Below are 25,071 nucleotides of genomic sequence, written 5' to 3'. Positions count from 1 at the left end.
ACGACAGTGAAATTTCAGAAACCTTAGGGAAGGTTAGTGCTTGTGTCAGAAACCTCAGGGGAGGTCATTGAAGCAAACTACTAATCGCCCCCCCCTCCCCCGACACGGTCGAGACTTTCCCTTTTTACCCCCACGTGCTCTCTCTCTCTCTCATGTGATTTTTTTTATACAATTTTAAATGTTAATAACTTTTTTTTCACGTATTTTTTTAATAAATTTTATATTTTTGAAATCTACTCAACGAAACTTATCAAACGAGCCTAATATTGATAGTGAAATAATGTAAAACGAAAAAATTATATTTTTTTCGTAGTTTAAACTGTCTAACGAGGTTGAAAAATGTGTTCCAAATTTCAATCCGTTTGAACCGGTGGAAAGAGAAAAAGTTTTCTGATCATTTTAGTTATGACCATTTATGATAAAACGATCAAAAAATTAAAATCTTTCCACCGGTTGATCGAAACGAAAAAAAAAAGAAAAGGAAAAAGAGAGGCAATCGGTGCCTTGTAGTGCACGTGGTGCTTTGGTGTGCATGTGAGCCTTAAAGAATTTTGGACGTTGAACACATAGGTGAATTGGGGCTTGATGACTAAGCATCACTTGGTACATAAATAAACTAAACATTGGAATACTACAGTGTGGCAAAAAGTAGGAGTAATCAGTTATCCTGCAGAGAAAAAAAAAATAGAGATGAGCACCTTATCAACTTGCCTATGGTTGAACATTTCCCTTGACTATATAATCTGATGATGTACTCTTGCATATATTGAGATTGAGAGCAATTTTTGAGTAATCACATCATCACAATTTTTCTCAACTTTCATTTCATTTTCGTAATTCATAAAAAAAACATTATGGATCAGTACAATTTTTTATTTTCGGATAGTTGGTCAGTTGGGAACGATGTTGCGAATGATGTTCCTTGTAGGGAGAGCAGCTCCTATGTTGGACATGATTACACAGCTAAATTTCCGACAGACCAGGTTAATTATTACTGTTGTTATAATACATATTTGTTAATCATTTTTGTTAATGTTGTACTCTTTTTGTAGCACAACCAAAAACGTAGAAAATTTAATTCTTTCACTTCATTCTATCTTCCGTACGTACCATGTGAAGTTCGTAGAAATAGAAAAAGAAAAGAAAAAATCCAAGGAATTTTTTTAACTGTTATTAAATGTTTTGTGGTGCATGTTGATTGAAAAATATTTACTTAAAACTATATAATAAGACAATGATACCCCTCTGTTCCTAAATAAATGTTCTGGCTCGCCAACCAAGACCTTTAAAAACATGCAATCTTTCCGTTAAAAAATTCAAACTTTTTTGCACAAATTGAAAAAACTCAGTAATATCTATTGATTTGTAAAAAAAATTTGATAACGAGTCAAATGCATCTTTTTAAAGACATAAAGTTTACGGTCCGGACATTTACTTTTAAAATAAATGCTCTATTGATCCGGAAAAAACAACAAAAAATTTGAGTTGTTTTTACTGAGGGTTCCAAAGGTTATTCATTCAAACTACCAACAGTAGCATTTACTCTAATAAAACAAAAGTTCCATTTATCCGTTCATATTTTCCCTTCCAACTTACAAACTTACAACATAGTATAAGGTTGAGTTTGGTTGTAGCAAAGCCTATGCTTTTCGATTTCTATGAGAAAACTGATCCAACTTAAATTTTGTTTTCTTTTCCTCGGAAATGAGCAATTTGTTCTAATAAAACAATACTGTTTAATGTAAACTGTTTTCCAAACAGGGAAGAAATAATTTGTTTTAAGATTGTTAAGAGAAATTATCTGTTTATATGAACAATTACAGTAACTGTTTCTGTCCAATGTTGTGCTTATACGTATTCATTTTTTTGGTTATAGATATTGGAAACTAGAAATGCCATGTTAGATTGGGTGCGGACAGTTGGTAAGGAAAATGATTTTGTGAGTGTCATAAGTAAATTTGCTAGTATAAAGGGCAATAAGATGCCGAAGTGTATTCAAATTTGTGAAAGAGGAGGATTGTACAAACCGCCACTGGAAGGACATTCAATGCAAAGGAATACTGAAACTAAAAAATGTAATTGTCCGTTTAAGCTACGAGGTGTACCACATCCTCTAGACGGTGTCATGTGGAGTTTGAAGGTTGTTAAAGGTTCTCATAACCATGAACCAGCTGAAAGTTTTGAGGGACATGAGTACCTGTCAAGGCTGACCCCAATCCAACAGCAATTGGTTCGTGACATGTCTAATAGTACTGCGCCTCGAGAAATTCTTAGTTTTATGAAATAACAAGACTCATCAATTAGTACAGAAATCAAGAGTATTTACAATATGAATGCACTATATAAGAAAGAGCAATTGAGGGGTCTATTTCTTATTGGGTACATCTTCAAAGAATTAAACGAAAAAAATACATATATGACTATTTTATAAATGAACACACCAACGAAATCACAGATATTCTTTGGGTTCATCCTAGAAGCCTAGAACTATTTGTAAATTTTTCGTCCGTGTTGATTATTGATGCGACGTACAAGAGTAATGGGTATTGGATACCACTCTTGGAAGTTGTGGGTATCACATCCATATTGAAAACTTACTCTCTTATGTTTGCATATTTGAATAATGAGACGAAAGAGCGACTGATATGGGCGATGGATACCTTAAAAAGATGGATGGTTGAAAAAGGGGCAACGTTGCCGTCAGTGGTTGTTCTAGATAGGGATCTAGCACTTCTTGGTGCCATTGGAATATGTTTTCCCTTCGCACAACACATCATTTGTATTTGGCACATAAACCAGTGTGTAATGAAGAAGTGCAGCCCTATGTTTGGTATGAGGTGGGACGAGTTTTTCGATACATGGTAGTTGCTTATTCATTCATCGACACCGATGTCTTTGCAACAGAGGTGGAATGTCATGTGCGGAGAGTTTGAGCAATATTCCAATGCCATACAATACCTCTGGGATGCATGGTTAGGTCCTTACAAAGAGCTATTTGTTGCAGCATATATAAACCAGTTTATGTACCTCGGGAGCAATTCAAGCCAAATGTAACTTTCCTATAGTTATTGTATATTTACTATCCTGCACTAAAGAATACTTTATGTAACTTTCCTATTTAACATAGTGTATTATTAAATTACAGGGCGGAGTCTGCGCATGCAAGGCTCAAACAATACTTGGGAGATACCATGTCCTCGCTTCAAACATCTTTTCAGAAAATAGAAAAGATGTTGACCAATCAGTTTGGGGGTATTTAGGGGTCGTTCCATAAATCTCTCAACATTCCGCGACACATACATCTACATGAAGGCATTTATAGTTAAATCAGAGGTCGCATTTCATTACAGGCAATGAACTTGATCCATAAGTAGGCACAATGCACTGATAACGAAGCCGGCCTTTGCTTTTGTAAGATCAAAAGGACACACGAATTGTCATGCTTTCACGATATTGCATTTTATCGTTCTGTGGACAGACCAATTCCACTAAGCTCTATCCAACCTCACTGGAGTACATTGTCCATGCATACCCAGAGGCATACTGATGAGGGAGCACGATCCGACAGGGTAGCTCAGCTTATTGAAAGATTAAATAAAATGGATTCCGACAGTCGAGAGTCTATGATGGACAGGTTTCTCGATATGGCGGATCTATCTCGTTGCACAGTTCGACCCCCAGCATACACATAGAACACAGGGGTCGACCTACAGGCAAATATGAGCAGAATAGAGGTTGTATACCTTCCTTCATAGTATCCACTTCAGAATCTCGGGCCTCACGTATTCCAACATTGCGAAGGAGCAATGGGAGGGATCATCTTGTTCTAAAATTTCCTAAGCAGTATTAGCGTTATATTTTCCATTGTGTTGACATTCAAGCTGACGGTCATTATGGCTTCAGGGCGATAGTCGCGCAACTCTATGGTTCTGAAGGTGAATGAGCTCAAGTACGACATGACCTTATTCAAGAGATTGAACAAAATTGGGTCCTGTACAATTAGCTTTATCTATAAAGTAATTATGTATCCTAAGTGCTACAAAGACTTTGTTGCTTCGAGCCATCGGCACTAGGGTTGCTCAAAAAATTCGGTGAACCGTGAAACCGGTCCGGACCGAACCAATCCGTACCTTTTAGATTTTGTCCGTGGATTAATGGTTCGGACACGGATTGAAAAATTAGAAAACCATGACTCGCGGTTCGGTCCACAGATTTTCATTACGAAACCTTGAATTAACCGAATCGGACTGTGAGATATTTATTTTGTATAAATAATATATATACTCCCTCCGTCCCAAAATATTTGGTATTTTTCGATATTCGTGCCGTTCTTTAAACTCTTATATCTCCCAATTTATGATATTTTTTATAATTTTAAAAACTTTGTATTATAGATCTAATCGAGAACTATCAAACAAGATCCATATTGCATATTGTTGGAGATTCATATTGGAAGATACAAACGATTGAAAACTGACACAAATATCGAAAAAGTCCAAATAATATGGGACGGAGGGAGTATATATATATATATATATATATATGTGTGTGTGTGTGTGTGTGTGTGTGTGTGTGTGTATTTATATAATAAATTGTTAATAGTGTTAACACTTTTTCCACCAATTTTAGTATTTTATCTTTATAATGGGATATAGTGTAGATGTATATAAAATATAGGGAGTAAATCGTAATTTTTTCGTATAAATTACTGGTAACCCTAGTTGAGTTTCAGTAATTCGTTTCTTTTCCGGTTCTTTTATATTATGTATTGTACTACAATGATACAATCCCACTAGTGTTTAAGATTCTTTTGAATTTGATTTCTGAAGTAAGCCTTTGGTAATTTATGTAACAAGTACTTTCTGGTGGTGTTAAACTTAATTTTGAATGTAACCTTCTTCCTTTTTATTGTGGAATATATGCTTGAACTTTATTTTTGCTAAAATCCGTGAACAAAATCGTAACCGATCCGCGAGTCATGGATTGAATTGGAACCAGACCGAAGGACTTTTGGTCCGGACATGGATTTCATTTTGTAAAAACCGTGACTACCGGTTCGGTCTTCGGATTCTTAGAAATCTGAACCAAACCGGATCGCGAGCAGCCCTAATCGGCATTAAAGGATCATTGGATGGATTCGATCTATATCATTGAGACTTGTCATCGCATCAACGTACAACGTTGTACTACATATATTCGATATGATTGCTTCAAATTGTCTCACTCACTTGCCGTTGAGCTCCCATCCAGTTCCATTCGAAGCGAGCACACATATAGCTATTGGCCGTATTAATAGCAATCACTTCATGCAAGTTTTCCTATATCGTCATTACCCTGTACCACCCATCATCATATGGTGGAGGCCAAATGCATCAAATGAAACACACGGATGAGCTCATCCTTATGAAGCACGTCTCCAATTATGGTACGAAGTAATGCAGATAGATCCGCAGGGACAACGACCACAATTTGACGGAAAAATATTGACTAAATTTGTGTATTTATTTATGTTCATGTATTGGTTCTATATACTCAATTATAATTAAATGAAATTTGATTTCAATTTGCATTATTGACTGTTCAGAGAAACACAAAGTAAATTTAAGTGAATTCAACATATATAATTTACTTGAAAACTCAAATATAGAAGTTTAAAAAAATGAAGGACAAAAAAATAAAAACAAAGAGATAATATATTGAGCCCAAAAAAATCATTTAATTTAAACACATTATTTCATATTCAATATTAGACTTGTTTGATAGGTTTCGTTGAGTAGATTTCAAATATATAAAATTTATTTAAAAAATACATGATTTCAACCTTTTCAGACAGTTTATATATTAAAAAATATGGTTAAAAAATTAAATGTTCCAAATTTCAATCCATTTAAACTAGTGGGAAGATTTTAGTTTTCTGATCATTTTATCCTAAATGGTCATAATTAAATTTTGATTCTAGGGCTCTCGTTAATTAACCCTCAGAGATATTTGATTATACGACTTTTTTAGGGTTAATCAACGAGAACCCTATAGTCAAAATTTAATTATGACCATTTAGGATAAAATGATCATAAAATTAAAATCTTTCCACCGGTTCAAACGGATTGAAATTTGAAATACTTAATTTTTCAACCTCTTTATACAATTTAAACTACCACAAAAATATAGTTTTTCCGTTTTACATTATTTCACCATCAATATTAGGCTCGTTTGATAGGTTTCGTTGAGTAGATTTCAAAAATATAAAATTTATTAAAAAAAATAGGTGAAAAAAAGTTATTAGCATTTACAATTTTATAAAGAAATAAAATAAGAGAGAGAGAGAGAGAAAGCGGTGAGAGAGAGAGAGAGCGCACGTATGGATGAGTAAAACGGGAAAATGGATGGCCCGGTGTTAGAGCCCCCTGACACCGGGGAGGAGGGGGGGCGGGCGGTGAAATTTACCCTTAAAAATACCAAATGAACCACTTTTTCATTAATTCCATACCTAAAAACTCTCTGACACATAAGTTGTGAGCCCAATTTTAATAGTAGTTTTTGTAATATAACACGGTAAATCTTCAAGAGTCAAACGTGGATGCTCCTAGATTTGACCAGTTGCCGTCCATGGGTTTTTTTTTAAAAATTAGTGTTGAATAAATAATTTATTTGTTACCTAATGCAAATACAGCTTCATAATATTCATAAAGGTACTTTCATACAATACCCGCAGCTACTTGATGTAATTAACTGACCAATCACTTTTAATTTAGGCTCTGTTTGGAAAATATTTATTTCCAGTTTTTTGTTGGTTTTTTTGTTTTCGATATTTTTTGAAACAAGCACCATAAACATATTTGTATTACTGTTTTTGTTTACAAAATACATAATCAATTCCACTAGTTTATGAAAATTGCATTTTTATTTATTTTGAAAACACTTTTAGCGGCCTAAAAAATAAATAAACAAAAACTATGATGGTCACAAAACATATATGTTTTTTGTTTTTATTTTTTTAATAATTAAGCAAAAACTCATTACTTGTTTTTCATAAATGAAAAACCAAAAAACTGGCAAGTTTACCAAACAGAGCCTTAATGCTTGGCCCACCAAATTAGCTAGGGTGTCAAACTCTTTATTTGTATGGAATGTTGGGGTTTGGGAGACTTGCCCTCAATTCTTTAAGGCTTGAGTGGTTATTCCATTTTCTCCTACCTAGTCATTTTTGTACCCTCTTGACTCTAAGCCTCTGCTCACTGGCCATGACCTCAAATAAAATAAAAATATATATATTTGACATTTTTCAATTTTTAAAAGATGACATTTCAAGTCTAAAAATGTGGGCAACTGATCAATAGGTGAGATATCATTTTTCTTGAACATTCTATGAGAGAATTCTATTTTCAATTTTTCATAATCATAAATGACCAACGAATGAACATTAATTGGGTCGAAGATTGCACAGCGATCTTGTTAATACTAAGTCATGTGTAATGATGCTCTTTAAATAACATGCAAATAACACTGTTCCATATTCACACTTCCCCTTATACTTCTTTCAACAATTTTTTTTTAGAAAAACGATATTTGCATTTCACTTTTGTATAAACGAATCTTGAAATTCGTCATTTGGTACTTGTGTTGTGTGTAATTTTCAGAACTGAAGGACAAGCTTTTAGAGTGCGATTTGCAAGAAAGTAAATTGCAAAAAGCATTGCTCTTTTGAGAGTAATTTTCTATTTTAATGAAGTTCTTTGAAAAAAATTTTGATTGACCCCTCACAAAGAAAAATGTGGAGTGTGATTGGTGAAAGTGGTTTTCTTGATTTGATCAAATTGTAAACTGCACTTGATTAATTGAAGTTTGACGTCAAATCAATTTGTTAAGTCAGCCCCATTAATCCGGTACTCAAGGCCGGCCCATCCATATCTCTTCATTAATTAATTATGGGGGGTTTTGGAGCTTAATTTTGGAATTTGCATTATAATTTTTTGCGAGCCCATTTCGGGTCCTGCAAAGATGATCCGATCCGCCTATTCTGTGGATAATTTTTGCGGGATCCAAAATGAGCCCCGCAAAAATTATGTGGATGATCTGTTCTCACTTTGTTTGTGTGAATAATAACATAGTTATTTTTTTCCACTTGTTTATGTTCAACACCACCAACTTCATGAAGCAAAAAACCACAACAAACAAACATCAAGATTCCAGTAGTTAAAAACATCCCCCAAAACCAAACCACTTATCAATGACCATAATAGCAGAACATTCTGAGTTGGAAGCCCTGTAGATTGATCTTAACAATGACCAAACTACATAACATTGGGCTTTTGTTTGAGCAAAAGTGCCTTGAAAATAGATTCACACAAGCCATTGTCGTGAATGATCAAGTGACCACCATCAGGGACTTCGTGGTACTCGATCCAAGGCAGCTTCTTCGCAACGAATCGTTGAAGTTCAACCGGCACGAGCTTGTCTTCACGGCCTTGCCACAATTGCACAGCACCCTCGTTGTGTGGAAACGGATTTTCAAGTTCCATCGGATCGAATTCCCAGCTTCCGAAACCCACCATCAAGTCTTTGAATAGGGACTCGTACTCACCCTGCTGTCGAATCTTGTGCTGCCATTGCAAAATTATCACAAACTGTCATCAGTTTCTTGTGTTTGTTTTTCTAAGACTTAACAGTCGTAGCCTTGTGGTTAGGCAGTAGGGCTGCAAAGGAACCGAGATGTTCGGGGCTCGGCTCGACAATGGCTCGTTCGAGCTCAGCTAATTAATTGAGCAAACGAGCTCAAGCTAGACATTCAACTCTTTCGGTAAACTAGCCGAACTCGCCCGCTTGATAAGGCTCGTGAGCTGGGCATATATAAGACTTAAAATGGATATTACTCGTATATGTTATTGTTCAGTTTAAGAAAATTTTCACTTAAAAAATTTGAAACATGTATATTAAAATTGAATATCATACAAACCTAAAGAGTTTTTATTAGAATTTAGAACGTTAGGAGTATACAAAAACGAAGAATAGTACTAATAAAAATGATAAGTGTAGCTAAAAACATGTATGTGAACACGAATGTATACCGCATCCCTATTTAAGTGTCCTGTACGAAAAGATACAAAGAAGTGAGAAAATAGTGAATGGAAGTAATTTATTTTTCGATCCGAAAATTGCACGTCTTTTCGTAGGGGACGCGTAAAAGGGGCTGAGGGAGTAAAATTTTTTTAGCTCATTAAGGCTTGTGAACTAGCTCGAACTCGACTCAAGTCTTGATCAACGCGACTAGAACTCGGATTGTTGAGTTTTTACTATGCTTGAGCTCAAGCTCGCTAAGAACTTATTTTAGCTCATTAAGGCTCATGAATGAGTTCGAGCCCGACTAAAGTCATGACCAAACTCGACTCGAACTTGGCTTGTTAAGTTTTTATTATGCTCGAGCTCAAGCTCGCTAAGAACTAACAAACAAGTATAAACACTCTAAAACTCGACTCCACTCAGATCGTTTAGACCCGTCCCTACATATGGGCTCCTCTTAAAGCACGCACTGTCCGAGCAGTTAATCCACCTTCTTTGAAGAGGGAAAACCGTATGACTCAAAATCTTGCTATAGCGTTGAGGTCAGATTCAGCCTTACCTCGACAAAGGGTACGTAATTCCTATTTGAGCCTTTTCCTTATATAACAACGTTTTACAGAGTAGAAAGTTGTTAATGTTCTGTTCTTTCCAGATGAGTCTTTTGACAACAATTTTGGCTACTTATTTGAAGACTTCAGGAGTGCCATGAAAGGAAAAGAAATGAACCTAATTGATGTGCAATACGGAAAAATAACTTAGAAATTCGAAGCAAAGACTACGCTACAAAGAGAAGAAAAAAAACAAAGAAAAAAGAAGAAGAAAAGCACAGGTACAGGCTTAACTTGTAGAACTTAATCCAAATTGGTGAAGGCCATTTCTAGAACGGATCTTCTTAAATTAGCAGGCAGGAGGAAATTCAAGTTTGGAGGCCTTTTTCAATATGGAGCTTCTTGGGCATAAGAAATACCCGGTGGAGGCCTTTTCCAATTCTCTTGAACCTCTACCCAGTCCATGCTCGTGGGTGTTAGCTAGTCCTCTTATCTTCTTGTTTTTTTTATTGCAAGGAGACCTTTTCCAAAGCAGACATTCCTACAAATCAATAGAGAACTCTATTCTTGTTTTCAAGGGCGGCCAAGAATTATAAGTCAGCAGTGACGAAAACATACAAGCGAATTTTGAAAGAGTTTTCATCAGTTGAAAAAGCTGCACAATAGTTGTATCATCAAAACTATTATACAAATTCTTCTTAATGTAAGTTACCAGATAAACATTCCTTCATCCAGTATATATTCGTCTTTCGCCTTTCATTTTAACGAAAAGACTAATTAAATAGAATTAAGATGGTACAAGGCTTTGTTTTTTTAGCAAAGATCTACGTACTCCTAAATATAAGTGGACTTTCAGTTATTGAAGTATTGTGGCCAATACCAATTGATGGAGTTCATTTGAACCCTCTAGGATAATACGAAAGTCCTTTGAACCCTCTAGCACAATGCTAGAACTGCCCCTGCTTGGTTTTGGTTAATTGGAGAGTTTCGGGCTCACTTCGATTATTGGCACCATTCTCTTTTAAAAAGCTCCTTGAAGAATTATGTTGATTGAATATCATTTACTATGTTCTCGGAAGACATCTTTGTCGGAGAGGGAAAAATTGCAACACTGGATCGGAACATGACTCGAGTCGCTGCGTTAGTGGCTTAATCCTAAAATAGCCGTCACAATTTCTTTTAAGTTTTTGCAGTTATCTAACAATGACTGTGTTTTGTTACATGAATACCAAAACGAATAGAGGTCAAGAAAGAGACGGGAAAACTAACTGTCGTACCTCGTTGGGGTTAGGAACTTGTAGCATTTTCTTCAGGATTTCAAAGTCTCTTTTGTTGAAAATAATGGGGTCTCTAGCCATGATTGAACAGGAGGGAAACCATTTCTGTGTCATCCACCAATAAAGCAGGCCTGGGACATAGTGAGCGATCCGGAGTTTCCACTGGTCGCTCTTAGGCTGCTTCTTGTACTCGGATTCACACAATTCAGAAGGAAATGATGGCCACCAGAAATTGATGGCTGGAACTATTAGAGCCGCACCGGCTAGCCTGCGAACAATGGTTTGAAAGCAAGAGCTTGAGTTTCGGTTTCGGTGGAAGCATTTTTCTGGTTAATATAATTAGGATAAGAAATGATCGAATAGCTTAAACAATGAACAATTGAAGAACACGAGATGCACGCAAGTTGGTCTGGGCACCGTCACTTATCAGGGAAAAAATACACGTCCTGTGTTGCTTTCAAATGCCCGTGACAAGCATGCTTTGCAATCCATACTCATTCTACTAGTCATCTTGATGTTCATTTGAACATAGACCAGACATAAATAGGAAGTTTTACGAACTAGATGAAAAAATAAGACTTTGGGTGCCAAAAAGTGATGCAAAATTCTTACACTAGGGACCGTGAGCATTTTTTTTTTCTCCCAGGGAAAAACAAAAAAGGAGAGTTGAGCTAAGTAACATGCCTGTGTGGTATGAATTTTAGGCAAGCCCAAGTGGTGTATGTTCCAATGGAGACACCAAGCACATAAAATTTCTGACCCAACTGTATCTGGTCAGCTAGTTCTTCAACATCGTATGCTTCGCTCTTCACCGAACGCTTTGGGTTCGGATCACTGTCTCCATACCCAGCTCTGTCATAGGTAACAATGAATATGCCTAGCTCATCTATCAGTTCCTGCAGCAAAGGTGAACAACTTGTTATGCTCCTTATGCTCTAAACATGTTCACAACTACTACACATGAACAGCTATCACATATTGCATCGAAGGCATGCCATATCTTTTGAGAAAATAATTCTAGACATTCCGTATTTCTGTGAACAAACTTCGATATCGACGTTTGACCACCACTCTACAACCTAGTGCATCGAAGGCAAGCGACCACTTTTAGTTGGGTTTGTCCCATTAGGTGTTTTTAGGCTTCGTCCTCTTAGGTGTGGGCTTGTCCCTTTGGGTTTCCTGGGTTGGTTTCTTGCCAATCGAGGGATTGGGTCTCGGACTGGGCATACGATTGTTCTTATAGCTTTGTTAGGAATATGATGCCGTCCTCCTTGTTCCTATTGGTCTTTGTAACAATTTCAAAGATTAATGAAATTCTTTTGCTGTTCAAAAAAAAAAAAGGCAAGCGAATACAAGCAAGAAAAGTGGAGATGAGAATGGAGTTACATACTTGAGAAAGTGGCAGGTAAATATGCTTGGAGCTATCAAAGCCATGAACAACAATTACTTTGTACTTGGCATTTTCCTTTGGAACACCTCTCACTTTGTAAGCCAAATGCCTTCCGTCACTGAGCTTGATCCTGGGTGAAGTCACTTTAGGGCCACCTTTTGAACCACATATTTTGGGAGGGGGAGGCCTGATGGCCTGGAATGCCCATAATAAGACACCCACCCCCAACACCGCCGCTGCCTCTGTGAACATCCCTGAAAGGACAAGGCATCAATGACATTAATTCCACACCTTATTACAAAAATCAAGAAATCAAGAAAATAACTTTGGAGACAAGATAGAAAAATGCAGAAAACAGACTAAACAGTACAGGGTAAGGGGATTCCTGATACCCTATAAAAGAGAAGAGAGACTTGAACTTTCTGATTCTTCAAGTTACACTCTCTTTATAACTCTCTCCTCTTGACTATTTAACTGAAAATTTCTCCGAAAAATGTCCCCAATAGAGAAATCAACCAATCTCAATCAAAATTTACTTTTTGGGGATATTTTTGGAAAAACTACTCCTATTTGGGGACCCTAGCATTGCCCAACCATTACAGGTTACACCGTTACAGCAATATAGTTGGGTGGCCTAAAAACCCAAGAGATTTGCTCCCTTTTTTATTCAAAATTTTTCACGTGCTCTTTTGGAACCAGCCTATACAACATAAAACTTTTAATTTGACCTTGATTGGAACTTCATAAGAGAGATTAATATAGATGCGCATAAACTTACTCACGCACCTGATTTATTAAGAAAACATGGTATATATGATAGGAAGACCAGCCAAGGCATCATAATCAATACAGTTATACTGTATGAACTTATCTTGGAAGTAGTTGGACTGAAAACATTCCATTAGAAAGCGTTCAGTATCTACGAGTCAAAACCGCACCCTCACCGAAAATTGGGTTGGACGGAACCGCCAGTCCACGGTATTTGCATCACATCACAAGAAATGTAGGAGAGAGAGAGAGAGAGAATCAAGCACTTGTGCCCCCCAGTCCTAACCCACCTTCTTTGGTGCAGGGTTTGTTTGCTTGGACTCTCGGACTATTAGCTCCAAGCCTCCAACCCTCTCAGATTTTACTCAAAAAGTACTAGTCACATCATCCATTTATTTAGAAAATGTACTGAAGGGCACGTTTGACCTAGGATGACAATGTGATTGTATACATGATTTTAAATAAAGGTCGTTACATACCGTATCAGCTGTTACGTAACAGAATTTCGAATACCTCTTTTTACTTATGTATCTGCCTAATATGGTCCAGTATCGGCTTATATATGACAATATCACCCATATCGGCCGATATATTACCATATTACCCATACTATCATGTTTCACGATACCGCAATTAAAAAACTTGTTATCACCCATATCGACCGATATATTACCATTTTACCCATACTATCATGTTTCCCGATACCACAATTAAAAAACTTGTTGTACACTCATGTTCTCTTTTTTGATAACTCTGGATGTCCGGACCAGTTTATGGACATCTCGACTAATTCGTGGAAAAAACCCTCTCCGTCTACTACTGAAAGATGCAATTAAAGCCGGGACAAAGCCTCATACGTTGTTTGTGGCGGGATGCGATGGACCTCACTACCTTATAAGTTAGTCTCTCATTGTGCGATTAGGTATTGCAGGTGTCAGCTAATTCCCAGTCCATTTTTCCTTCTCATTCACAGGTAATTTATAAATACTCCTCCTTTTACCTTCCTTAAGCTTATTTTAACTAAAAAACACAGTACGACCAAATTCCCTTCTTCTTCTTCTTTTTTTTGTTGGAAACATTCCGACCAATTTCATGGAATCGTCTATCATTGTCACAGTTAAAAAAATCCCTCCTCCTTATCTAATTCTTCATCTCACTGCAATAAGTCTCCAACTGAACATAGTAAGAGGCGATGACTAATGTCATATTCTGTATAATCTCGTATTCTCGTCCATTATCCCGTAAACTATCTGTTTAATCTTCCCATCAAATTTCCCCAATTTGATTTCACATTCATTTGTTTCGGGTTCCTACTTATTGCCAATAACTCGTCCCGGGATACAATAGGGTGCCCCTTGTGTTATTTCGTTCGACTTAGACCCAGCAAGCTACTTTCCTTAAACTACAACAGAAAAGGAGCACATACTTGGCGGACCAAGCAAAACTAGAAGTAAACCCATGGCTATTTTATCGACATCAGAGAATAAAACTTCATTATGATATGCCCAAGCGAAATAAACTCGCCGATTGCCTTTATATCAACTAATACACTCATTTAAACTGTCAAATATGGAAAAAGTAAGTGAAAAAGTGACGCCATGGGGGGTATAAAACACGTTATTTAGAAACCCTCTACACGATAATGCTCGATTCAGTCTCTGGATCTTATCCAAGCAAAAATTCCCTAAAAACGATTTCACATGTTTTGGGATTGAAGATCATCAAATGCCCAGCATCACGAACCTCGTGATAGTGGATCCAGGGAAGCTTTTCTGAAATATAACGATTTAACTGACGCGGAATAATCTTGTCATCGTATCCTTGCCAAATGTGGACTGAACCCTCATTTTCAGGGAAAGGATTAGTCAAATCCAAGGGACCAAATTCCCAGTTTCCATACGCAACCACAATGTCTCGAAACAGAGATTCATAAATGCCCTGTTGTCGTATCTTTTCCTGAAAATAGAAAAATTACTAAGCATTATTAGCTGAAAACCCTTTCCGTTTCTGCAAGAAAAAATGAACACGTTTGTTGCCTCGTATGCAATATGCAAGTGCTTTTACTTGGTACCTACATGGGAGAGTAACAAATATTTATGGCATGATTTACGAAACGTAGAAGCTTAAGGGTGTATTCACAAATCAGATTTTACAAATACTCTTTTAAGGTTTTCACTACATATTTTTGAACAAACTCGCTTTCTTCCATTTTTTAGTTCTCATTGAGAGAAATGCCACAGAGGTTCTTTAACGAAATTGTTCTTCAGCCAAATAATTTACGTGTCATCCTTGCAGCATTCGAATGTAACTCAAACTTCATTTAGGAGTCTCCCATAACATAAAGCCTCGTCAAGGATTCACTAGTCAAAGCACTTCACCCGGTTGATTTAACTAGGATCAACATCTATGAGTGAGAATTACCTGACCAACACTGGGTTTCTTTGATAACTCTTTCAAGATTTCTAAATCTGGATCGCAGAAAACAGCCATGTTCCCTGCCATCATACTTAGAGAAGGGAACCATTTTTGAGTCATCCACCAGTTAAACAGCCAAGGGGCATAATGCGCGATCCGGAATGTCCACTGGTCTTGCCCAAGCAGCGTATTGAAGGCTTCTCTTGATATATTGGCAGGAATACCACGCCACCAGTAGTGGACAAATGGAACTACTAAGGTAGCTCCTGCCAACCTGAAAAATAATACATATGGGATAAAATGCACACAAAGCATTCAACACATTAGAGGCAGGGAAAAAGATCTTGAATTCTTATTGCCTGTGCGGAATGTATTTCAGGCAACTCCAAACAGACAATGCTCCCAAGGAGAATCCAATCACATAGAATTTAGATCCAATATGTAACTTGTCAGCTAGTTCTTGAATATCAAGTGCTTCACTCTTGACAGACCGTTCTGGAAATGGATCACTCTCCCCATAGCCTGCTCGGTCGAAAAAAAGGAAATATATTCGTAGCTCCTCTATAAGTTCCTGAAAAAACATAAGCAGTTGTATTCAAAAGCCATTTCGAAGTCTGGTCCTACCTAAACAAAAACAAACGCATGCCCAGTCAGTACCATTAATGAGTTTCAGGGAATGATAGATTAGGTAACATTTGGCATTAAATGCACAAACAGTGTCATCTTTTGGACAAACAGTCACCTTTTATTCTAATATGCATCATCACATGATAACAGAGCATATGTTGTTGAACTAAGCGATGGCTGTTGCAACTATCGAGGACTTGATAATGAGAACACACTATCCGGTACATCTTCTCCCAAGGATGGAGGAGAGGGGCAGACAATTCCAATCTTGAAATTAATTTTATTAAACTCGCATCATATTGTTTTAAACTCAATATTCCATTTTGTTTCAATCATACTTAGAATTCCATTGAATCACGTTTACATCGCATAAGCATCTTGTTGCCGCGTGGCATACTTCAACAACTCGGGTGTTTGCATTTGTGTTATGCTCTGTCAGTGTCATGCAAAGCATTCTTGCCCATGAATAATGATGGAGCCCTATCATCTATGTTACAAGGTGTCTAATTTCATTTCACGGTTCCATGAATAGCTCCCGGTGGATTAGAATTGAAAAAAACATTCGGTGGGTGAATGTTCCAACTAAATATATCGGATACAGATGCCAGATCCTTATCCGAGATCCAGAAGAGTTCATATAAAATAGATGGAGACATACATATCAGACATAAATCTTAAATGCTACCAATTTGATGAACTTTACCAGATTCCCTCACTGTCATTTGGCATCATCATAGAAAATAATCTTGTTTCAGGAGGACCTACCCAACATGGTCGAACTTTTAACATCATGCATTCATAAAATAAAATAATAGTGAAAAAACCCAATAGTGTTTCCATTCTATTTCAGCAGGAGGTCTCTATACTAGGCTGCTTGTTCAAAAGTATGGAACTTGAAATTGAAGCTACAACAAACCAAAAGTAAATAACTCAGCAGGAAAAAATTTATGCTGACTTGAGTATTACAAATTCAACAATCTAATCTTTGGCTCCGCAATGAGAAGCGCACAGTTGTAAATGCAGTGACTCCATCATTATCTTTGTAAAAAAATAAAAGTGCATGTAGAAAATCAAGAGCAAAATCTCATACCTGAGAAACAGGTAAATCCAAGTCCTTGGAGCTATCATAGCCATGTACAGCAATAATCTTATACTGAGCCTCTTCCTTGGGAACACCTTTCTCTTTGTAGGCCAAATGCCTCCCATCACTAAGCTGTATTCTTGGTGATGTAACAGGAGGACCACCTGGCGATCCACAGATTTTAGGAGGGGGCGGCTTTATCGCCAGATATGCCCAACCCAGAAGGCCCGCTGTTAGTGCAACAGCTACCTGAACAATCATTACTGGAATCGAGAACAATAGATTAGATTCCACCATCAAGAACAAACAATGGTATTTTAAGAATTGAGCAGTTAAACTCAAGGCCAAGGGGGTAAAAGAAGAACAGAATTGACAAATAGCTAAAGCTAAAACACAGAAAACTCTGTACAATGGTTATCGATGCAGATTAAAAAACAATAGACAAAAAAGACAGAGAGACAGACAATAGCTATTCGGTTAAAAAAAAAAGGACAATAGCTAGGAATGCTATAATAACCATTCATATACTTGGACAGTCAGAAGGCATCACAAGCTTCATCTCAGGTCTGGAATTTCAGGACCTTCATATGAATATGTGCAAACTTAACTAAATTTTTCTAAGATAAGGCACTAAAGATGAGCTAGCAACATCAGGGTAGAATTAACGACAGGTGAATAATACCTTGCTTCAACCTCATTTAACACCCTTTTACCAACTTCAAACATCAGCAATTATTCCATGTTTTCCAAGTTGGATCGAGTATCGATTCACATCATTCACTATCCTTGACAGTTATCCCAAATGCTACTCCAACCGAATATGGCTACCTTTTACTTCTATTGCGAACAAGCCTCAAGTTCTTAACCGATTGAATTTTTTTTATAACTTAGGTGTCCAGGCCAGTTTTCGCACACCTCGACTAATCTTCGGGTACCAATCCCGCCACCACTTACTGGGTCCCAATTAAAGCCAAAGCAAACTGGCCCAAAGGAATTGTTAGCACCTAAAAATGATTGAATTCGCTAGGAAGATAATACAGTAACTATTTTTACCCAATTAAGCTTACACTATAGAGTATATCTAAGAAGAGAGTGAATTTTGAACCATCGGATTGTAATCACAAGGTTCTCAAAAGGACTCTATAAAAATATCAATTCGATACAATATCAAAGAAAGAGAAACAGACAATTCAAGAAATCACAGAACTTAAATTTATTTATTTTATTCTTCTTGTTAAGAAAAGAAGATTTTACTACTAAACTTCGGTCACTACATGAATCCAACTTAGAATTAAAAAATAATAATTAAGACATGAATTGCCCAGAATGGGAAAAAAGGAACAAAAAACAAAAGAGTTGAAGAAACCCACTAAAAGAGTTGGAGGAGTTGAATCGCCTGGAGTTTCTGGCGTGATGATGATCCCTTTTGCTGATTATCTTCTTGTTCTGAGCCCCCTCTTACAATACATCACAATTGAGAAAGCATAAGCGACACTGATAAAGAAAATCTAAACTGGAACGCCAACCCTTATACCAGATTACACTTCTCAGTATAATACAACGACGAGATCCACATCAAATCCATCACTGGATACAGTGGGAGATGCTAGTAATTGGGTTGAGGCCCACGAAACGTGAACGAGGGAGAACCACCACACATTGGTTGAGAGAGAACAACGTGAAAGTTGCGTACCATTTGTACAGTAGCAGACAGACAGACAGGAGAGGGGTCCAAATCGTACAGGAAAACCCGAAAACCCATTCGAAGCAAAACCGAATCCCATGGTTATGCCCGGTTTGTCTATTAAACTCAGAGCCCGTTCCAGAATACCTTCTTAAAAAATAAGTATTTATTTTCATATTTTCAAATAAAAAAATAATGTAAATAAAAAAATAATTTTTTAATTTTTTTTGCACCGTATAAAAGATCTTATCAAAATCTTTCAAACAAGATCCATATTGCATATTTTTAAATTTTATTAAATCAATTATTTTTGAGCTTGAAAATTGCCTTTTAAAAAAATAAGTACTTAAAATCCGTTCTGAAACAGAGCCTCAACCTCTCACAGTTGTACACCAAGCAATAGATATTTTACCTACCCAACGTTCCACTTTTTTTACTATACTTATTCAAATCTCTCTTAACTCTATACCAATAATCTCTATTATCATCTCTATTTTTATAAAATACAATATAAAATATAATTCAATTGCAAAGGAAGGGAGAGAAATGGGAGACCATAGCCCAGAAAATAGTAAACTAATCTTTTGCTGGTGAACAGTTCGTCGCTATATTTATCGTGCACGGGGGCTGAAGAAATTGTACCGAGAAGCTTACCTAATCTGGTGCATGTGTATTTCGTGTCTTGAATAACTAAAGTAGCTTAAAGTGCACGTGCAAAGAAAATATCATTAAAATGTACATGAACGAGCTATTCATGTATACTTTAAAAGGGTATTTTCTTTGCCCATTTTTTTTGTTTTTAGCACTCCTCATACCTAATTTGGTGTACATGCTCTAAACCTGTTAGTTTGCCTTCATCTGTATGGGAAATGTGTAGCGTAACGTGCAATGGAAAACATAACCAAACGAATTTTGAATCAGAATAAAAAAGTGAGATGTGTTTTCTTTCTCACCCAAAAATGATGTTAAAATCAACTCGGAAATGGTGGTCATCAGAGAACAATTGCCAATCATACCTGAATTTATTACGGATGACTTAAGGCAGGGAAGGTTTAAAGATCAAAGTTTCAAGGCAAACACTTGGCCTCTTAAGGCTCCGTTCCGAAAACAAAATAAGAACTTATTTTTTTGTGTAATAAGAAGGTTTGTTCCGGAAAATAAGAAGGGTGATACTTATTTTGGAAGAATTTGTATAGGTACCGACCGGCCGGTGAGGGAAATCGTACCGGTGGCCGCGCCGGGTCGTCACCGGCCACCGGACAACCGATCCAAACCGTCCAAAAATTCTATAAAAAAAAACCGAGGGGGCTCTTGCGGGAATCAACGGCATCCGAGGTGTGTAGGGTGCTTGATCTGAGCACCCATTTTCCGTGTAGGGTGCTTGAACATATATACACGGAAAAGGGATGCTCGGATCAAGCACTCTACACACCTCGAATGCCGTTGATTCCCACACAAGCCCCCTCGGGTTTTTTTTATAGAATTTTTGGACGGTTTGGATCGGCCGTCCGGTGGCCGAAGACGGCCCAGCGCAGCTGCCAGTACGATTTCCCTCCACCGGCGCCCATTATCATAGCAACAGTCTTATTTTTTTGTATAAGGCAACTTCAAGCTCAAAAATCATGTGTTTACGCAAATAATTTTCCTACCACTATGGATCTTGTTTGATAGATCTCATTGAGATCTTGAATACGGTGCAAAAAAATTGATTTTTTTTTTCATTTACATTATTTTTGAGTTTGAAAATATGGAAGAAACTTTTTATTTGGGTTTTGTAGAATGGCCCTTCTTATTTTTTAATAAGAAGTGGCAAAATAAGTACTTATTTTTTAAGAAGATTTCCGGAACGGAGCCTAAAACAGCAAAAGATAGTAATTTTGTTGTTGATTCACGATCATTGCAAGAATCATGCGGTTTTATCATCGGTCAAAAGCAATGATTTAAATAGTACGCATTGCGTGGCGTTTCGATGGTTTAGTGCTACAAGGGGTAGGGCGATGGCAAGTTGGCAACTGATCACAGTCCTCAATCCCTCCATCTATTACGGGGCGTGATGCACCGAATCAGTCCCTATTCCCTAATAATCAACGTCTAGGTCAAAATACATACAGATCGACTTCTTCCTCCGAATAAAAAAAAAAAAATGCTAGGCACACAACGTACGGACGCACAATCTCTCACACAACCGCTGACGTCATTCTCAAAACGACATCGTTTTGCTTAAAATAAAAAAATAAAAAACAGGTCGCAATGAACAGTCCCCCTTCTTCCCCTTCCCCATTTCACGATCAGAGATTCAGAATACAGACAAGGTGGGTGACCACCACCACCCAACCCAGCGCTCCCCCATCGCCGGAGACCGCCATCACCACCGGCCTCTGGGTACCCCGGCGCTCTCTCTCTCTCTCGAGACCGTTGTTACACTTTCTCCAACAAAATCGAATGAAACTTGAAGAGGTAAAAATTTCGAAGTTAGATGGCTTGATCCGAAATGTGTAAATCACTCATTTTTTCCTACTAATCTTCCCCATTTTGTGTTTCTTCCTTAGACTTCTTTGATTTTAATACAAATCAGTTTGCCCTAATTTTCCAAAAAAAAAAAAATCCTCTGTTCTGAGATTAGGGTTGCTCGAAAATTAGGGCTTTTCTAAAATTAGGGCTTTGAAGGTATTGTTGTATCCTACTTGATTGGCATTGTTGTATCCTACTTTCTTTCCTTAAATTAGTGCTTTTGTGTATCTAGAACTGTTACATAGCTAGATTTGTTTCATTTTGTAGAAAAAATCAGTGTGCTCTAACTTTTTAGAATTATTTCATATAATTGTTGGCTATCTGAGAATAAAGATTCATTTTATCCTTACATCCCCATTTGATTCATGTATTTACAAAGAACCAGGCTCCTTTCTGTCTTGTTTATCATATTTGAACCCGATATTGGCAAGCCACCCAAAGGCTCTTTATGTACATACAGATGTTATGTGTAGATTTTAAGGCATATGATTTGTTTTCTCTATTTTATTGTATGGATAATGCATTAGTTTTGTTTCTGTCTTGTGAAAATGGTTCATGTGTCTCAATCCTATAAGAAGACATATTTATACAGTTTTCATTGCAACAAGACCCGGACCAAGTTTCGCATTTTGATACTGAAGCAGACGTCATCATTCAAACCCGACCAAAACACCATACTGTGTACTGTGTAGTAATTTTCACATCTTCACATCGATAAATATGATTTGCATTTGCAAGAATACTTTCAATAGTAATGAGTTGGATAGTAAACCATATTACAAGAACAACCCTACATAATAATGGTGACTTTCCAATAAAGATTGATGCTATAGGTGGTGAAACAGATTTCACGAGTGATCCCCTCGTGATAATGGCTTTCTAGCAGAAAATTACTTATCTACATAAAAGTTGGCAGTGTCCCTCAAAATCAGATTATCTAATAGCCAGAGATGATGTCAATGATTCAGAATCCACCGCCGTTGTCACTGCCACAAAAGGATTGAATTACATGACATTAGAAACAACTCTACCTAAACAAAATTTAACCTGACATATTTGCATTACATGGACAAAAGGCAGAGCTACAGAAGACATTAGAATGCATACCTTTGGTAGGCAGTTCATCCTGTGGTTTTGATGGCCGGAAAGAGTAGAACTTCCTACCTCCCCAAACAAAAGGATTCGTCATTACTCAGGCTCGTAAGGAAACCCCAAACACAAACAAATAAATTCACAACACAAACCTTGAATTTCTGTGAATCGATCAATATCATTGTAAGTCGATCAATATCTTGTATACTTGACATTCTAGTGTATGATTACTTTAAATTCAGGCATCCAATAGTGGAAATTTTGCTTCTTTGATTGGATTTGTATTCTTTTATTTGTTTTTGTTTGTTTTGGATTGGAATGGTAATCCATGATTGACTGACTGAGCATTCATGAGCAGAAATATATGATTTGTTACCACCATGTCTGGTATTTGGTCTTAACTACTGTTTGCACTCAACTATTAGTCTAGTCTTGTAGTTGTTTTTTCTAGCCTTCTTGTTATCACAACACTTCAACTACAGTTGAGTGATCTCTGTGTGTTTTGAGCATGCTACTGTGAGAGTTTACCCTTTCTAGGTAGGATGATACATTGTTGGCAATTTTTTGGCTAGATGTTGAACGGTATGCTTATTCTTGGTCTTGGTGTGCTGATCACTTGTTTATCTACTTTCAGATTTTTTAGAAGAATCTTACCAAGATCAAGAACAAGGAATGCTGCGACACCACTCTGAATGGTGCTATGCAAGAGGGCAACGACGAAGCTATGCAAGAGGGAGAGCTCCTTTTTGCATCTAGATCATCAAAACCACTACTTCCCTGATCATCAAAACCACTACTTCCCTGATCATCAAAACTGCTACTATCCTAGCAAGAGGGAGAGCACAAAGCAGTTCCACAGCTCCAAAATTAAGTTCCCCTTGGTGTATGGAGCGTCCAGCCAAGAAGAGATGTTAGCGACACTTAGGATTTTTCTTTTTCATTTTGCTTGTAATATAGCTTAGGGTAGACGATGATGATGATGTTCGGCTCATGCCTCTTTTGTAAAACATTATGTATTCATGTCGGCTAAATTTAAAACTTTCGTTTCAATTGCAATTGAACTACTGGTTTGCTCTTTTTTATGTTGCTATTGCTGACTGGGACGTCGAGCTAGATTGAAAACAAGGGAAACTCTGTCGAATTTTTTAGAAAATACCTTGAGACAAATCTTTCTGCTGCTGTTATTGTTGTACTGACTGAGACGCGAGACGTCGGGCTAGGACCAAAAAACAAGGGAGACTATGCTGAAATTTTTCCAGAACCAAATACACTAGCATGATTCTAGTATTGATATTGCTGACTGAATTCACCTCAAAACTTAGTCCTATTTTGCTTTCATTCTAAGCTATCGATTACACCTTGAACTGACCTAATCATCCTCCATAAAAAAACGACTTTCAAAAACTTATCTGATGGAACTATGAATTCAACTTCAACCTTCCAAAAAGAATCTCAACTGACCAAATCTTACTCCAGAGAAAACTTTTAAAAACTCAATTGACTGTTATTCCTCCGGCCTCGAAATGATAATGTCGAATCAAATAGAATCTCATGTTCAATTTCGGCATGGTCTCCCATGTTTTTTGGTCCTAGCCCGAAGTCTTACGCCTAAGTCAGTACATCAATAACAACAATAGAAACAACATGAGATTACGCACAAGCCCACCCCAGGCATTTTTTTATTCTAAATCACCATTCACAAGCCACATTCATAGCCAAAATCCATTGCCAAATTATCCATTCCCAACAAAAATAATAAAACAATATAGTAACACAAATGGGCTACAATTGAAGTTAGATTTCGCAAAACTAAAACTTGATACTACAACTTGATATTCCGACAAATTACAACTTCATATTTCAAATTACGACAATTAATCATTTTCTTAGCCTTTGATTCACTTGAATAGCTTCAATCTCTTTCAACGGCATGTGGCATCTCCAAGTAGTTGAACTGCCAAGCGGAGTCATCTCTATGCCGATATCTGTCTATTTAAACTCACAAATCATCTCGGTCCAAGTTTCTTTGTTGGCTGCAAGCACTAGCAGTTCTTTCTCCTCGAGCCCTTTCAGTGGTCCAAGTTTCCTATCTTCTTTTTCTCGTCATTGTAGAAATTCCTAAACAAATCCCGGTCCAAGCAGAGCTGAAAGAAACTAGTCAACTAGAATGGTGATTGATCACCTAAGAGAAGCTAAAAACAACATCATTTCAAACAATTAAAATCAGGCTAAATGCATATAATAAGATGGGAGGTACATGACAACATCTTTCCTTCACACATAGCAAACATCCTTGCTTCAAAGGCAGCCTGCAGGGTTCGAGTAACCTCAATAGGTTGCTATAAATGATGTATTCGACACTTATCTATTAAGTCCACTACCTCGCTAATATAGTACTACTTATCTGCTAAGTAAGGGATAATGAAAATCCAACAAAGATGCAGTATTGCAGTCTCAAAGGTTAGGGTCTCATTAGGACTCAGGAGTTAATACCAGGCCAGTCTATCTCCTTTCAACTGTGTCGCACAAAAAACTGTATAAATATGTCTTCTTATAGGATTGGTATGACTGAGACACATGAACCATTTTCATAAGACAGAAACAAAACTAGTGCATTATCC

At 37.0% G+C, this 25,071-nt stretch overlaps 2 protein-coding genes and 1 long non-coding RNA gene across 5 annotated transcripts; 1 reads left to right on the top strand and 2 right to left on the bottom strand.

The window, feature by feature from the left end:
- Positions 1–8,083: 8,083 nt before the first annotated feature.
- Positions 8,084–13,125, bottom strand: LOC131312626 (uncharacterized). 3 transcript variants are annotated; one of them, XM_058340518.1, is made up of 5 exons: positions 13,059–13,125; positions 12,273–12,526; positions 11,567–11,778; positions 10,883–11,150; positions 8,084–8,600 (listed from the first exon to the last, which is right to left on the bottom strand). In XM_058340518.1, exons 1-5 carry the CDS (start codon positions 13,111–13,113, stop codon positions 8,292–8,294), a joined length of 1,098 nt encoding a protein of 365 aa, XP_058196501.1. In that variant the 5' UTR covers positions 13,114–13,125; the 3' UTR covers positions 8,084–8,291. The 3 variants fall into 3 exon arrangements, with proteins under 3 accessions (XP_058196501.1, XP_058196503.1, XP_058196502.1); XM_058340520.1 differs by lacking the exon at positions 13,059–13,125 and adding an exon at positions 12,665–12,806; XM_058340519.1 differs by lacking the exon at positions 13,059–13,125 and adding an exon at positions 12,643–12,796.
- Positions 13,126–14,505: 1,380 nt separating this feature from the next.
- Positions 14,506–18,973, bottom strand: LOC131312628 (uncharacterized). Its single transcript, XM_058340521.1, has 5 exons — positions 18,534–18,973; positions 17,173–17,426; positions 15,815–16,026; positions 15,462–15,729; positions 14,506–14,996 (listed from the first exon to the last, which is right to left on the bottom strand). Exons 2-5 carry the CDS (start codon positions 17,422–17,424, stop codon positions 14,706–14,708), a joined length of 1,023 nt encoding a protein of 340 aa, XP_058196504.1. The 5' UTR covers positions 17,425–17,426; positions 18,534–18,973; the 3' UTR covers positions 14,506–14,705.
- A 2,016-nt stretch (positions 18,974–20,989) lies between these two features.
- LOC131312629 (uncharacterized) lies at positions 20,990–23,526 on the top strand. Its single transcript, XR_009195926.1, has 2 exons — positions 20,990–21,304; positions 23,085–23,526. It is a non-coding gene; the product is annotated as an uncharacterized LOC131312629 (long non-coding RNA).
- The last annotated feature ends 1,545 nt before the right edge of the window (positions 23,527–25,071 follow it).

The sequence above is a fragment of the Rhododendron vialii genome, chromosome 13a (genome assembly GCF_030253575.1).
Source record: "Rhododendron vialii isolate Sample 1 chromosome 13a, ASM3025357v1".
NCBI classification, from domain to species: Eukaryota; Viridiplantae; Streptophyta; class Magnoliopsida; order Ericales; family Ericaceae; genus Rhododendron; species Rhododendron vialii.
Note: the sequence above shows the minus strand (reverse complement) of the source record. Positions and strands in the feature narration are given on the sequence as shown.